The sequence below is a fragment of the Chlorocebus sabaeus genome, chromosome 21, assembly GCF_047675955.1.
Source record: "Chlorocebus sabaeus isolate Y175 chromosome 21, mChlSab1.0.hap1, whole genome shotgun sequence".
In the NCBI taxonomy this organism is placed as follows: domain Eukaryota; kingdom Metazoa; phylum Chordata; class Mammalia; order Primates; family Cercopithecidae; genus Chlorocebus; species Chlorocebus sabaeus.
In genome coordinates, this window is record NC_132924.1 from 19650097 (window position 1) to 19666065 (window position 15969).

A 15969-nucleotide genomic window follows, 5' to 3' on the forward strand; every position below is an offset into this window, starting at 1 on the left:
CTATGTTCTCTCCTTTCACCCTGGGACCTCCTGGTTGGTGAAAGTAGGAAGAGAGAACAATCCCATCATCTTTGAGGGAAGGTTGTCACTTGAATTTCCCCAAGGCTTCAAATTCTGCTGCAACCCTCTCATGTTGCAGGCCTGGTAGTGCACTTTAAAGGTTGCAGACAAAGCTGAGTGCTTTCTCCTGATCTATCTGGGCCCCTCCCTCTGTCATCTGTCATTGTCAATGGGAGATGTATGTGCAGCAGCACAAGGGCAAAGTCTGACCCCGAGGACATTGGAAATGTTCTTAGAATAGGCATTATTTGCTCACGCCCTTTGGAAGCCAAGCTCTAGACATTCTAGGAAGCAGCCCCTGGCTTGGCAGAACTGCAGTCTAGATGGAAAGAGGAAATATTCTGCTTTTAAAAACTACAGGAACTTTATTCCCACTTCCTAGCATAATTCTACAGTGCTTTGGAATATACTTAGCCTCTTCTGTTTTTCATTTCTGATCTCTCTCTGGTCAGTCTTGGGGAGAATTCTGAAACAGGGAGGCGAGGGCTTGGATTCCATTGGTTTTTATTCAAAGAGCATCAACATGTAAATAACTAAAGAAATAAAAGCTGGTAAGATGTAACAAAGGAATAATAGGAAAACAAATGAAATAATGCTCCTTGCAAACACAGCCAAGCAATTTCCCGGGAGGAAAGGAGGGACGATGCTCTGTGTCTTGTTCAGGACAGGAGGGCGGGGCCCCAGGCTTCTGGAGACACATTAAAAACGCCTGGAACACACAAAGCCCCCGGCCGAGTCCCGGAGTGCGGTGGAGAGGGTGTGCAGCGCTGAGTGGGGCCTGCGTGTGTCTTTGCACGTGGAAGTGGGAGGATTGCACCTGTGCGGGTCCTCCGTGCGGGTCCGGTGTCTGCCCATAGATTTGTCATTTGGGTTTCTCTTGATGTTTCCAGGAGTAGATTTATGTTACCAAAAACGTAATGGGAGAGTGTCTCAGTTTTGAAATTTTCTGTGCATAGCAATGTCATTACTTTTTTTTTTTTCCTTTTTACTGGTGGTGGTGGGTGTTGGGGCACATATCCAGGTATCATTCCAAAAACCTACCCAGGAATAGAGCTCTTGTGTTAACAAGGGACAGGGATGTGTGGATTCAGTAAAGCATATGGGAATTTTCTTTGCATCACTTGCTCACCTGGGACATGACGGCCAGTTTCTGATCTGGAAACTGGACCTCATACCTTGTCCTACTGCCATCACTGGGTTGCTGTGAGGATCACATGAGACGATGTAAATAATGATGAGAAGGGTTATTTCTTTTCTTAAGGATGGGGAGGATGTTTGCTTGTGAGGGGTCCAGATTAGTCAACAACATATTTATGGAGCCTTAGTCCTGTATTTTAATTCATTTGAACATAACTTTATTATATCATTCAATAGAGAAGTAACAAGGTTTCACAAACTCAGACCTTAAATATGGAAATAGTATTTGCTTGTTAGAATCCCATTCAGCTAGAAATCTGAGTATCCTCCAGTCTTTTTTTTTCCCCCCCCTTAACATTTTGTTGCCTCCTCCCTGCCCGCCCCATCCGCCCTTCATTTTGGCTCGCTGCAACCTGAGTGCCACTTTTCTGGGAAAGCCTGATATTCTGACTTCAGTTTTGTAATTTAATGATGGAGAGTTTCCTTAGTAAACCAAATTTAGAGTCCTAGAATGCTTATCTTATATCCAGACCTTGAACATAAAAGGCATTTTATACCAGCAATTGTTCATTTAATGAGCAATTGCAGAGTGCAGGCCGGTTAAGGGATTGAGCTATATGCACTATTATTGCAAGAAGTATTCCGAAATACCAGAAATAGGACGTAAGCTCTGATCAGGGAGACTGCGAGCACAATTACCTTCTTTTCAAATCCTTCTGTGACACTGCGGGAGGAAAAAGGACTTTGAAACTTGAAAGGAAAGAGCTTGCTTTCAACCTCAAAAGCTAGGAGGAAAGGGCTCTGAAATTTGCTCAGAATTCCCAATTCACCATTAGCCTGTTTCTTCCTTTAGCCTCAAGGCATTCTCCGCTTTTTGAAAAGATGTTAAGAAATTCAGTCACAATAGAGAGCCTAGTTTTGAACATGTTTCACTCGGTCCATTGAGGTCTAGGCTCCAGCCTTTGTGTGGGGTGAATTGAGCTGAGCGGCTAGCTGGTTGGAGAGAGGTGAATGAGGAGTCGCTGTGCACTCGCAAATTCTGGCAAAGAAAAAAGCTCACCCCTTCCTTTATTTTACAATATGCATTCCTGTACAATCCTGCTAGTGGCAATATGTGGAGCGGAGCCTGTTCTTAAGTCAATACAGAGTACTTGGTTTATAGCAACTCTTGTTAAGTTTGTCTTGTAATTGAAGCTGCTGTTGACCTTGCTTGGGGACCATTTGTAAAACCGTTTATTTAGCATAAACTGAAATAATAAACCCTCCTTCTCTCGGGCTGATTGTGATAGGGTGACATTAGTTTGATTTAATGATTAGCCGCCTGACCCTTCTGCTGGAGAGAGAGGCTTGAATAGGGAGAGTTCACTCGGAAGCACTCAGAAAGAATACTAATGAGCTTGTTAAATTTAGCATGGCTCCAACCACTTTTAATTCCTCTAATGGGAGCAGCACTGCCTGGGAGAGGGAGAGGGAGAGGGAGGCAGAGAGACACCGAGAATGTTCCTAGAGGGTCTGCGCAGCTAGAGAGAGCTCACCAAGAGAAGTTGGCACAAAGTAGCTAGCCAGAGCCTGGGGACTGTGTTGTAAGTATTGTCTGTTCTCTTATACTCCCCGTCTTCTAGGTCTTGGGACAAGAGAGGAGTAGTGGTATTAAAATGGGTTTTAAGGGAAAAATCAATCCTAAGGGGGAAAAGGGGGTGAACAGGTATACTGTGAGCTCCTAATCAGCTAATTTTGTTAGGTGACAGGAGGTGTCCTTAGTTAGTGATGCCCGGCAGAGTTTTGTTTTTATCTGGAAGGAATCGCCTGAAACTTTTCTCTCAAGTCATGGGCAGAAAAAAACATAACAAAACAAAACAAAAAAACCCAAACCTGTTTCTTCGGTTACCATGAGAAATTGGATAGGTGTTTGTCTGCAAGCGCACACAAGTGCATGTTCGAGTCCTGCTTCATGCAGCAACGTGATTACTTTCTCCAGACCTTTATTGCAATCATCCTAAGCATTGTTTGCAAGGATCCCAATTTTTTTTTTTTTTTTTTCCTGAGTTTGTAGCACTAAGAGTATCTTGATGTCAGTTGCTTTTGGATGAGTTTGGAAATTCTGGGACAGTTTCTAAAATGTGCTGCTTTGGGCAGCTCTCTGGGGGCAGGGATTTGTTAACTTCCACTTGAGGATGGATATGCAAAAAGGAGGAGGTACAAAGTGGGACTATGATGACAGTAGTTAAAGTCATTTTTTTCCTGAAAGATTTTAGTGAATTGCATGTTTCAGTTTGACCCCCGAGCTTGCAGCTGTTAAACATAGAGAAGCGGGAACAGTTGCCTTGTGTTTGGCTGTTAAAGTCCATTGGCAGATGCTCTTGGAGCAGTGGGCTGTTTGCTTACATTTTTGCAGCAGACTTCTGCCTGTTGCCATGGTGGACAGTGTGTTTCTGTCAATAATTTGGCCTGGCGTAGCCTGTCTGCACTGACTCTCAAACTTTATTGAACAACTCGGCTCAACTGAACAAGATTAGACAGCTTTCGTCTTTTGGCTTGCTGAAGTGGTTGCTAAATTTATAAGAGCAGGCAGGAATATTGCTTGGAAAGTGTCCCTTTCCCTGTATACAGAGTTCTTTCAAGCCTCGTAACTGTTTGTATTGTGGAGTGTGTGTACTGTCAGGTTTTCATATGAATGCCCGTCACAAGCAACTTGGTACAGGAGGTAAACTTCATGAAGTATTTGTCTGCTGGAGTTTTCCTTTTGGGGCGGAGATGTGTGGTTGGGTAAAGTTAGGATAGCACGGACTATTGTAAAAGTAAGTTTCCTGATGGAAGTTTTCACCTTAAAAAGAAAAATTGCTGCCTGCATTTAACTTTACTAAGGGAATAGTAATTTTAATTTAATTTTTTCTGTATTAAAAATGTGCACTTCGCTAACTTCTTGTTATAACTTTAATATTTACTTTTGTTGGGTGACCTCTCATTAAGAAAATCATTGAACTAAAAGGTAGCCTCATTTCCACTCACCCTCCCCACTCAGCTGCCCCATTACCCTCTCTGAGCTTATTCTCTCAAGAGGTTGGGGGAATGGTGGGAGGACTCTCTGGTCAGGCCATAACCCATTCATTATTCAGTTATTTGTGAGGTTAGATTCAAATACTCATCATAAACACGTAGTTTGTAAGACAGAGTTTATTATAGGGATGCCATTTTAAGAGAAGAAAAGTTAATTTCTTCTAGGACGATTAAGTCAAGGAAATCCTGTTTTAAACCTGGAACAGGTTAGCCGAGCTTGGTTATTCATCTTTCCCAGAAAATGCTAATTATGTGTCACAGCCCCCCTGAGGAAGGGTTTTCTAGCCTCCAAATGAAGGTCCCTTTCTACAGAATCTGCACCTCAGTGCTGGAAGTTCATTTCAGATTTAAGTTTGAAATAAAGGCTTTATACAGAACACAAATTAGTGGAAAATATGACTTGGGCCATTTGTAGGTTATAGGACTATTTATAAAACTGATGTAAGTTTTAGTGTTTTGACACCCTTTTGCTTTTACATAACTGCAGCATTTTTATTTAAACTGTGGGTTTTCTGCTAATGAAGTACAAGGGTGGCCTACTGCCTAAAAGTATTAATTAGAAGGGAAAATAAAAATGTATTTTATCTTTTGTAGTTTGTTTTAAAATTACGAGGAGCATGGTGTGAATTGCTTTCATAGAGATCAATGTGAACATGTGGGATTACAGGATATTTTTGTTTTTGTTCTTGTTTTTACTTGATAGATTAAATGTATAATTTACCCCTTAATTATAAGGTTTGGGATGAGGATCTGCACAAAACAATATTAAAATAATATTTCACAGTTACCTTTAGTAGTCAGCAAATTCTCTGTAAAGACCAAAACATACCTCATTGTCTATTCTGTTTTGTAAGTCATTTGCTAAGGTAAGGAATATATTGCTTAGTTTTCAAGTCCTACACACAGGCAGAAAAACTAAACTTGCTACTGGCTTTAGGTAGTTCAAGTCCTGAGTCAACATAAATAGTATTTGTTATTTTCAGTTTGTATTTTAATGCAAGTCTGTGTTTACAGTTCTACTTTCTTCTGAATTTGAGCAGGGTTATGAAACTGCTAAAGCATTATTCTTCTGTTTATTGGGGGAGCCCTTAGTTAATCATATCTGCTTTATGGATTATTTTGAAGATAAATTTGTATATGGGAATAAGATGTGTTCAAGATCTGTTTATCTAAAATGCACAACAATGGTTTTATTTATACCCAAATACAGTTTTTTTTGTTTGTTTGTTTTCATTTTTTTTTAGATAGGAATAGGAAACAGTTTTTATATTAGATGTCTAAGCGGTACCTGGACAGCAGCTTTCTTACCATCAGCGCTTGTCTGCCAGAGCACAATCTGTTGATTAAATGTGGAACTTGTTTGGGATCATGTAGTTTAGAGTTCACGTATGATTCAAAGAGATGAATTGGTCCACTTGTTGTGGGTTCACATAGTCTGTGTGATTTAATTTTATGCATGGGTTCTTTGATCCACTATTATAGAAAGGTCATCCAATCACATTTGCAGAGAATCATAGTGGAGAGATGGAAAGTTCTTACTGATCAAAAGGAACTGAAGTATTAGGAAACTGGAATACCAACTGTATATGGAATTTCTTCAGGCTGTTTCTTACATCTTTGAAGAAATGTATGGACCCACCAGAACATGGACACATATCAATATCCCCCATACCTTCCTTCCTTACCCTCAGAGCCATCTCACATCTGGACTTTCAGTCTCATTCTGTTTTCCAGTTAGGTCTCAGCTTTGTTGTATGGACAGAAGCAGGAAGTATCTCACTAGAGGCTCTTTAGGTTTTCATGATTGGCACCTTTATCCCTTGTCACCAATGAGTTTTCTGTTCCATTTTTGGCTCTGTCAAATCTCTTGCTGGGCTACAAATCTGACTTAAAACAACAAAACCACATAAACTTTTGGATAACTTACTAATAGATCATTCTCTAGGAGCAAAAGCCCTACACTCGCTGGAGCAACCAGAGCCTCAGTGGGTAGCTGGAAGGACTTTGTGTCACCCCGGAGGCACCGCATCCCCAGGCAGGCAAAGGGAAGCTGGACATGCACAGTCTTAGATTGGCAAAGGTTTCAGTTCCATGTAGGACCTGCAAGATGTTGGACAGCCCATGAGCAGAAACCTCACACGCAGATCCAGCTAGAAGCTGGTGATGCCAATTTGCCGACCCCTACATCTCCGTTTAATAGGCTCATTTCCTGCTCCCCTTCATCCTTCCCTGTGTATTTGTGTACTTTGGACCCTCATTCATAAACAATTTTGTCTTGCAAAGATCCCATCCCAGCCCTGTGGCTTTCAAAGTGGCCGTGAATGAGAAAGAGACTTTTTTTTCCGGGAGAGGGATATGAAAATGAGACCTCATTGATCATGGTTTTTTAATTGCTCCTTAAAGTAGTTTACAGACTCTTTCATTTTTCTTCTTTCTTTAGAGGATGAAAGTCCTGGACAGACTTATCACAGAGAGAGAAGAAACGCAATCACTATGCAGCCACAGAACGTCCAGGGGCTCAGCAAAGTCAGTGAGGAACCTTCAACATCGAGTGACGAGAGGGCCTCATTGATCAAGAAAGAGATCCATGGGTCCCTGCCACACCTGGCGGAGCCCTCTGTGCCGTACCGTGGGACGGTGTTTGCCATGGACCCCAGGAATGGTTACATGGAGCCCCACTACCGTAAGTGCCCATGCCAGTCAGCACTTGTTCAGGAGCTATGGGGAGGGCTGTGTGTGTGTGTGTGTGTGTGTGTGTGTGTGCGCCTTATGAAGTTTTGACTTGTATAATTTATTAAAAGGTGTAATTTTATTTTTCACTTTCCCTCTTACTTTCACTACTTCCTACCCATTCTTTTTAGAGAGAGATGTTTTCTTACATCTCTAAACAACGTCAGTCTTCAGTGGGGCGGCCTTCAGGAAAGTGGTCCATTGGTGACTAATCCACATGAGACTTTTGTTGAGAAGTAGAGCTAAAGTTACTCCATCCAAACAGATGCTGCAGGAGAAAAAAATTGTTGTTATGAAGTTATGAAAGCAGGCTACATTAAGAGAAGTCCTCAACAACCGCAATTCCCATTTTTAATGATTTTTTAATTTAATGATTTTGGCTATTCCCATTTTTGATGGTTTGTGAAAACAAACCTCATTTAAAAAATCTGTGCTAAATTCCTCAATACGGAAGATTTTTCGTTATGCTGTATTTTCCTCTCTAACCAGCATGCCAGACACATCAGAAACTCCTTTCTCAGCACTAATCACGTTTAAGAAATTAACTAGGACTCTGAACTCAAGTATGGGATGGTTTTCTCCAAAGGCAGAATATAAAGAAAAATGTATAAGGGTTGAGTTTATTTCTGGCCTGTTTCTAGTTAAAAAAATACAATTTGGTTGTGGAGTAATGAAGTTCATATTGAGGTGCCAAAGCTTGCAGCTCTTGATTACAGATTTATCACCTTGCCAGGATTCAGACTCGCCATTTAACCTTCCCGGCTCCAATTCCAGATGATCCATTGAGCTCCAGTGAGGGGGACTGGTTTGTGTTTCCCCTTTTCCACATCATTCAGAAATTTTAATGTTTTAAGGCAAAAGGTCATTAGCCAGATGACTGATTAGTGAGGACAGCTGATTAGTGCATGTTTTTTTGCTCAAGAAAGTGCCCAGGATAAAAGCTAATTTCATCCCTTCATTAGTTGGCTTGCAGCAAAGGGAAATGCTCACTCCTCAGATCAAAGGGCCTCGCATAACCTTAAGTCTCAGCAACCACTACTCCCCACCCCCCACAACCAGATTATATTGTTGGAAAAGATGGAAGCTACATTATTTTTTTTTAAGTGGAGAGTGCATTTTTTAGAAAGTAGTCAGAAGCACAGAGGAGAGTTTTCTGGATTCTTCTAAGCTTTTGAAAAAGATTACAACTTCTCTGTTTCAAAAGTGGTTATCAGTCTTATTTCTGTAAATACAGAAATAAGGGGGAAGGCTATTGGGCTGGTTCCTTCCTTCCTTCAGGATTTACTTAGTTTTATTTTATTCATCTTTCCTTTCAGGAATGAAGGTTTAAAATAGTCTTGGTAGGCTTTTTCTCTGTGCACATTCCCAAGTTTTCTGCATTATATTTTTATTTGTGAGTCTCTTTTAAACATCGTCCACGCAGAAAATCTGAGGGACTCCTACATGCCTTCTACCTATATTTATAGACCCAGGTAGTAGACTTACTTTTTAAGAAAAATTTAGGCTAGACTCTTAGCCAAAGCTCCCTGCATTGTTTTTGTTCTTATGTGTGAACACAAACTTTTCCCATCTCATATTTATGTTTTGTTGCTTTTCAAGATGCCCAGTAATTAGTGAGGTATTTAATTAGTCAGGACAGCTGATGAGTATTTCTTCTTTGGCTGACAGTAGTGAGCAGATAACCGTTAACTTACTCTCTGTGCCATTCAGCTTGCAGCTTGTTCTTGGTTCGTTTGTTTTAACGGTTTCCCCCATTGAGTCTTCCTGTCCTTTGAGGGGCTGGGAGCTCTCTACACCTGGGACCCTCATCCTCCCTCAGCGGTGCAAGTGGGACCCATCTCCAGGACCTCCAATTTCCTGTTAACTAACGGTGGGCATGGGAGAGGTCTTAGGGGGATCCGAATTGATCAATCATCACTCTCTTTTGAGGTTACAGCATTCATAGTGGGGTATTCATTAGATTTTCCCACTGTATTGTTCAAATCAGTGTTAAAATTATGTGATAACTTATAAACTGTGTAAGCTGTCTGTAACCAAATGGCAAATGCGATTTTGACCTACCATCCCAGTGTACTCCCTAAATTGGTCATAAATTACATTATTATATAGATAATATGGACGGGAAGTCCTAAAGACAGCACAGATTGGCTCAGTGCTCAGGGAATTTGGGTTCAAGGTCCAGCTTTGTCACTTGCTAGCTGTGTGACCTTGACAAGTGTGCTGATCCCTCTAGGAATCCTTTCCTCGCTGTGGGATGGGGCGATAATATGACTGCCTGCTCCATGGTGTTCTTGTGGAAGTTGAGACAATGCAAATAAAGTATTAACTAAAATCTCTGGCACATGGTAAGTGCCTCAAAAGTATTAAGGTAGTTCTTCTCTGCTTTCTCTTCCTCCTTCTCCCCCTTTTTGCCTTCTCTTCTACATCCTCATCCTCCTCCTCATCATCAGTATGTGATAAGTTGTCTCTCTAAGTCATGTTTGAGAGGGTTGCACTCGTATTTGATTCAGTGTAGACGGTTTTTTTTTTTTTTTTTTTCTGCCAGACCTGGTCACCTGCTTGCCTGAGACCAGTTTCTTCTATAACACAGATTGGGAACTGAGCAAACTGCAAACCTGTAACTGTGATGTGGTTAGAGCTGTGCACTGTGGCCTTCTGAACATAATCTTTTCTCAGTCAACCTCAGTAGATAGACTATAATTTTTTTGTTAAGTAAGTGAAGAAATTGTAAAGATTTTAAACAAGTTTGAAAAGTGTTAACTTTTAAATTCTTAGCAGAAAGTGTTTTGTGTAACACATGCAAACTTTAATACATGCAGGAACATAAAAGATACGGTATTTTTTATTCATATTGAATAATGTAAAGATATCCTAAACTAAGTCTCAGCGTCATATGGGATATGACTTTACTTTTTCTTTAGAACTCTGTTGGATTACTTAATCTCCTACCAGTATCACAAGTATTTTTTAAGACACTTTATAATAAAATCTGTCTGCTCACATGGATTTAATTATCCAGGCAAAGCTAATGATTGATGTGAACTGAAGGTGATAAATTTTCCATGAATTTTTAGTGTATGAAGAAATACCTTCTTTTGAAAATGAAACGTACAGTTTTGGTCACATTTGTTTATCTTGTGGGTATAGTTTGTTTCGGTCCTGGGCCCTGTCAACAACACAAGCGCACTGCAGACCTTCAGTAGCTCAAGTTTAGAGACATCTTTTTAGGCCATTCCCCTTGCCCTTGAGTTATTTGCTAGCTCTGCTGAGCCGGTCAAAAGAAAAGACTCCTCTAATCCAGTGGGCTGGCCATGTGAACACTCACAGCAGTTCCTTCATTTCTCTGTGGTTGGAAATTGTAGACTTTCCAAGATGCCTAATTTGTGTTTCTATATATATGAACTTTGTATTTCTAAAGTGTGGGCAGGCTTCCTGTAAGACCGGAAAAGGGAAAACCGTTTTTGTTTTTTTTTTCTCCCCCTTCAGAAGGACATCTGTAAAATTTTTATTGCACAAGATTTTATTATATTTGGGAATGCAATGTTGCATCTTCAGAAATTGTAGTTAGACAAAAATCAAAGTATTTTAGGTTTTGTGGCTTAAAAAAAAAGAAAAAAGAAAGCTCAGGGACAGCGGGCACTTCAGACACTCACAGCATATGTTTAGAATAAAATCCTCCCGGGGGATAGGGGTTTTCGCTCATGAAGAGTCACAGTGGATGGGCTGTATATCAAGGCGCGAAAGTAGACGTTTTAGATGCATGGCTCAGGCATGGCATGGTGCTGACAGGCTCTCGGTTACAGGATCACTAGCGCTTTATAGTTTGGGGGAGCATGGGAGGGGTTAGATTGGAAGACCTGATCTTCTTGTATCAGAGTCAGGGTAAGAAGCCCTGTCCTCTGCCCAAAGATTCCTCAGCAATTTTCTTCTGCCCATGCTCTGTGTGGAGCCAGGTATTTCAAACCACCATCTCTCCTTGCTTTCATTGACTGCCATGCATTTATCTTCTATAAACTTTCAAAGGCAGGTGACATAATAGTTAAAGCATTCCTGTACCCTGGCCGACACTTAACTTTTATTCACTTCCCTCTTACAGAAAACATGTGTTGCATTGTCTTCTGTCTTACTGTGAAGTCTTTAAACTATTCCTGCAGGGATCTTTGTGCAAAGTTCCTCGGATTCACTAGTCATGTCATATTATAGGGTCTTTGCTGGTTTTGGTAAAGGGGGCAGAAGGATGCCTCCTTTTTAAAAAATTTCAGGTCTCCTTTACAGTTTTATAGTTGTGGAAGACTGCTTTCCTTCTGCCCCCAACTTCTCCTAAGCAGTAATTCTTCGTGGAAAATATGATTCATTCTTCCATGCAAATGCTTTGATTGAAAACATACCACTGGTATTCTTCCTATGTTCCCCAGCTCAGATGACAGAACTATTGGTTGCTAATTAGCAAAACCTGAGGAATTAGCTTAAAGAAAAAAACCCTGAATTTTTAATTGGCTTGCATTTATTTTCTGTGGAAGGCTGTTGTGCTAAACCCACTTGCATTCTTGTGTGCTAAAAAACTGCATAGATTTTTTTTCTACCTGTCTGTCTTTATATTAGGTGACTTTCCACATCCCTTTAGAAATACATCTTCTGAGTGAATGGAAGAGAGGATGTATATTTTACATATTTAATAGGTACACCTGCTCCTACTTCTCTCTCTTACTATCCAAGTGTCATCTCGAGACTGTGAGAGACAAAAATGCCTACGAGGCACAAATGAACAGTTTTGTCTTGACCAAACTGTAAAGGCAGTGACAGTTCCCTGAGCTCTTAGTTCTCTTCTCATCCAGACTGTCTTTTACCTCTTTGGAGAACAGTTGATGAGCCAATCAGAAATGCTTTGTGTTTTTCCCCGCTTTGAAAATTAGATCGTTTAACCAGAAAGATTGATGTTGGATCACACCCTGGGGGCTTTGCTAGGTCTCCTGCTTTCTCGGCTGGTAGTCTTGAATTGCAGTAAGAACTGGAGTGAGGAGATCCAAACAAGTCCATGGACCTTTGCAAAACTGTTATTTGTGAGCTTAAGAATAGCTCCCTGCTTATTCTTGTCTTTCTCTTAGAAATTCAATAGAACGACCTGGCCTTCTTTTAGTAATCCAGAGGTAATGTTTTAAGACTAGAAACAGTGAGCCACTTCCATAGACTTTTAAAGAGCTGCATTGCAAGACAACTTCGAGCAAAGCAATAGAGATTTAGGAATAATTCTTAGTGTTCCAGATTTGAACTGTTGCCAGTGAATCTTGACTACTCTTGTGCCTGATGCGACCGTGAGTCTGTGTATCTCAGTCTTAGGAGATAGCGAATGAAACTGGGAACAACAGTGAGAAAAGTCCTGTAGCATTTGGAAAAATTTGATAACAATTTTATTCATCAGTTTTCAGGATAAATTTATTAAAGGAGACTGGGAGAAGCTTGAAGACCACCCAGGCCAGGAAGAGAAAGAAAAGACCAAGAGAGACCACATTTTCTAGAGAAAATCACTTAGCCCCTTGGTGTACTGGTCCAGTCCTCTCTTCCCCTGCCGCCTGGCACTGTTCTCTTCTACAGCCGACTCAGCTCCCATTTGGCCGCTGCTCTGGTGCTAGCTCTGCCCTTGTTGCCCTGCTTGTATAGTTGTTTCTCCTGGACCAGTTACTTGCTTTCTCTTTGCCTTCAAATCCTGCTTATGTTTGAAGGCCTATCTAACGACCCATGTCCTTGGAAAGTCTCTAAGAGCCATCTTACATGGATATTTTCCTACCCTGGACACTTGAGTAGTCATGTCATTTTCACCTTTAAACACATCACAGCTACTTCCTTGTGTTGCCCCTACCCGGCGGCCTGACCTCCTTTGGAATAATGTGATTAGTCCAAGGCAGTACTTATCTTCTGTGGATACCAAAACTCCTAGGGTAGGACTTGGGGACTCATGTGTGCCACCATAGGGCAGAGAAGTTGGGAGCTGCTCGGATGCTTATCACAGTCACCATGGAGGTGGAATTCCAGGTGAGCCATGCTCACAGCCTTCCCATCAGAGTGACTTCTGGACCATGTGAAGAGACATTGTCATTTCTGCTTCTCTTTTACAGTTTAGTTATTGTATACAACCTCTAATCCAAACTTAGCCACCTCATCCTTCCTGAGAGCAGGCAATGTGCAAAGTATTTCTGGTACATTTGTACATCTGTACATTTGTAAAATCTGCATTTTTTAATTTTTTATTTTTGAGACAGAGTCTCACTCTGTCACCCAGGCTGGAGTGCAGTGGCGCGATCCTGGCTCACCGCAACCTCCGCCTCCCAGGTTCAACCTATTCTCCTGCCTCCACCTCCCGAGTAACTGGGATTACAGACATGCGCCACCTCGCCTGGCTAATTTTTGTATTTTTAGTAGAGATGGGGTTTTGCCATGTTGGCCAGGCTGGTCTTGAACTCCTGACCTCAGGTGATCCGCCCGCCTCAGCCTTCCAAAGTGCTGGGATTACAGGCGTGAGCCACTGCGCCAGCATAAGAGAGGGACTTTGATTCTTTGGAATAAGCTGGCAGTTCATTCATAGACTTGGATGGGGATCCTAATCTTAGATACTATGAGATTAACACAGGAGAGCTGCCTCTCTTCCATGACACCCATCTGACATCGAACAAGTAGGTATTCTCCCTGTAGTTAAGGTGAGCATGATGTTTGTTTGCCTTTTTCCAAATTTCAGTGATGTATTTGTCTTCAACAGCCTCTAGTCAATTCATATTTTGGTAACATCTTCCCAACTTAGCATCCAAACATGCGTCTGATCCATGTTAATGGGAGGTCCCATGTGCAACTCAGTTCAGGATCATGAATCCAGTTGCTTAAATATTCCATGTAATTATTTATCTTTTCTGATTTTGCATCCACCCAAATGGCACTTTTTTAGTTGTTGCCTATGGTTTCTTTCCCTCCGTCCTTTGCCTCCCTTTTTCCTTCCTTTCTTCCCTTCTAGAGTAAAAACATGAGAAATAGCAACTCTTGCCATTTCACAGCCATCTGCTAACAGCTTTCCCTCCCGCTTTCTTAATAGAGGCAACATTATCCTCGGCCCTCCTCCTTTTTCTTGTATAATTAAAGAATGTTACCTTTGATGTCTCTTGAAGCTGCAATCTCCCATCCTGCCTTAGCTTTCTTGATCTCATACCTATAAATTTGTGCGATATCTTCATAGTTCTTAGGGAAAGGGCTTGATTTTCCTCTGTGTGCTGTTCACAGTTTGGGTTAATTTAGAGAAACCGATCTGGCATTTTATTGCTCTCTTTTCCCTGTCTTCTGATATAGCTTGGATTCTTGTTGTACTCTTTGAAAAGGATCCAACTTCCTCAGTTCTTTAAGCTATGAAATTTGGGTCTCTCCTAAAATGAATGTTCTCATCCTCCCAATGTCTTCACTTCTTTTGAGGGGGGCCAGGCTTTTCATTAACCTCAGTTTTCAATGAGTTTCTTCTTCTTAGAATAAAATAAAGCAAGATTCCATTTGATTCCTTTAACTGTTTATTTTTGTGTTCATTCTGTCAGTCATGTGTTAATTGAGCATGTGCTTATTGAGTGTTGCATAAGTGCTAAACAGTGTTGACCAAAATGAGCAAGTGCCTGCTTCTGTGAAACTTTAGGCCAGCCATCAAAAAGTCAATACAAGGGAGCTGTCAGAGGAGACAGTGAAGAGTCCTTTGGGAGCAGGTGAAGGACTTGCCCAGCCTTGGCAGTCCAGAAGGCCTCCTGGAGGAGGTGACATCTGAAAGAGGTGAGGAAAGAGTAATCTAGGCAAAAAGGAGCATTTGTCAAGGCCTGGAGGCCAAAGGAAGACCTGACACCTGCGAGGACTTGAGAAAAATCTTTGCGTGGTTGGAGGGTGAATTTCAGGAGGGGAGTGGTGAAGACAGGGCTCAAGAGGTGCAGGCCAGCAGGCTTCTGCGAGGAGCTGTTTGTTTCTCTCCTGCAAGAGTCTGGGGTGATTACTAAGACTTGTTCCATGGACCTTTGTATATTTAAACAGATCTTTGGGTTCTCCATCACTTACCCAGAATTTCTCCATCGCAGAGTTGAATTCACCCCTGCTTTCAGTTTGACAGCGTGCGACTCCGTGACAGGGCTCCCCTCCCAGGCATCTCTGACTGGGCTGCTGTCTCATTTGGTCTTCAAGGATGTGCTGCTGCATCCCTTTGTGTAGCAGGTCATATATATATATATATATATATTTGAGACAGAGTTTCGCTCTTGTTGCCCAGGCTGGAGTACAATGGTGCGATCTCGGCTCACCGCAACCTCTGCTTCAAGCGATTCTGTTCAAGCGATTCTCTTGCCTCAGCCTCCTGAGTAGCTGGGATTACAGGCATGCACCACTATGCCCGGCTAATTTTGTATTTTTAGTAGAGAGGGAGTTTCATCATGTTGTCCAGGCTGGTCTTGAACTCCTGACCTCAAGTAATCTGCCTGCCTTGGCCTCCCAAAGTGCTGGGATTACAGGCGTGAGCCACCTCACCCGGCCAGCAGGTCATATTTTTTTCTTCAAGACAACAAAATTTATTTTTACTTGTTCTCAACTGCTGAGCTGTTCTGTAATAGGTAACCCTAGCCACCACAATATCTTGATCACAAACTGCAAATAAAAAACATAGGAAATAACTGTGGCTTCATTCCTAAAGAATTAATAGTGTTCTGTATCAAGGCATGTTTTAATTTCCACTTACAGTGTTCAAAATGAAAAAAAAATCATTGAGTTTTATTTTATTAGAAGACTCCCAAATGCCCTCACATCAGTCAAGCTAGAGAAATTGTGCAGGGGGCCACGGTGAGGTTGGAGATAGGGCCCGGAATTAACCAAGTGAAATTTAGCTGGGAAATTCAGTAGCTAACACCACCAGGGGAGCATGAGAACAAAGACTGGCATTAGTGGAGTGAGCCTGCAATCCAGCCAGGACTGAAAGAGTCTCAGGGG

General features: G+C 41.6%; 1 protein-coding gene across 2 annotated transcripts in view; it reads left to right on the forward strand.

The window, feature by feature from the left end:
- GLI3 (GLI family zinc finger 3) overlaps positions 1-15969 on the forward strand; it is a 279045-nt gene that overhangs the window by 86349 nt on the left and 176727 nt on the right. For both annotated transcript variants that reach the window (XM_073008935.1, XM_073008936.1), the window contains exon 4: positions 6695-6937. In XM_073008935.1, coding sequence (XP_072865036.1) covers positions 6695-6937 — 243 coding nt within the window. The remainder of the gene's footprint in view (positions 1-6694; positions 6938-15969) is intronic.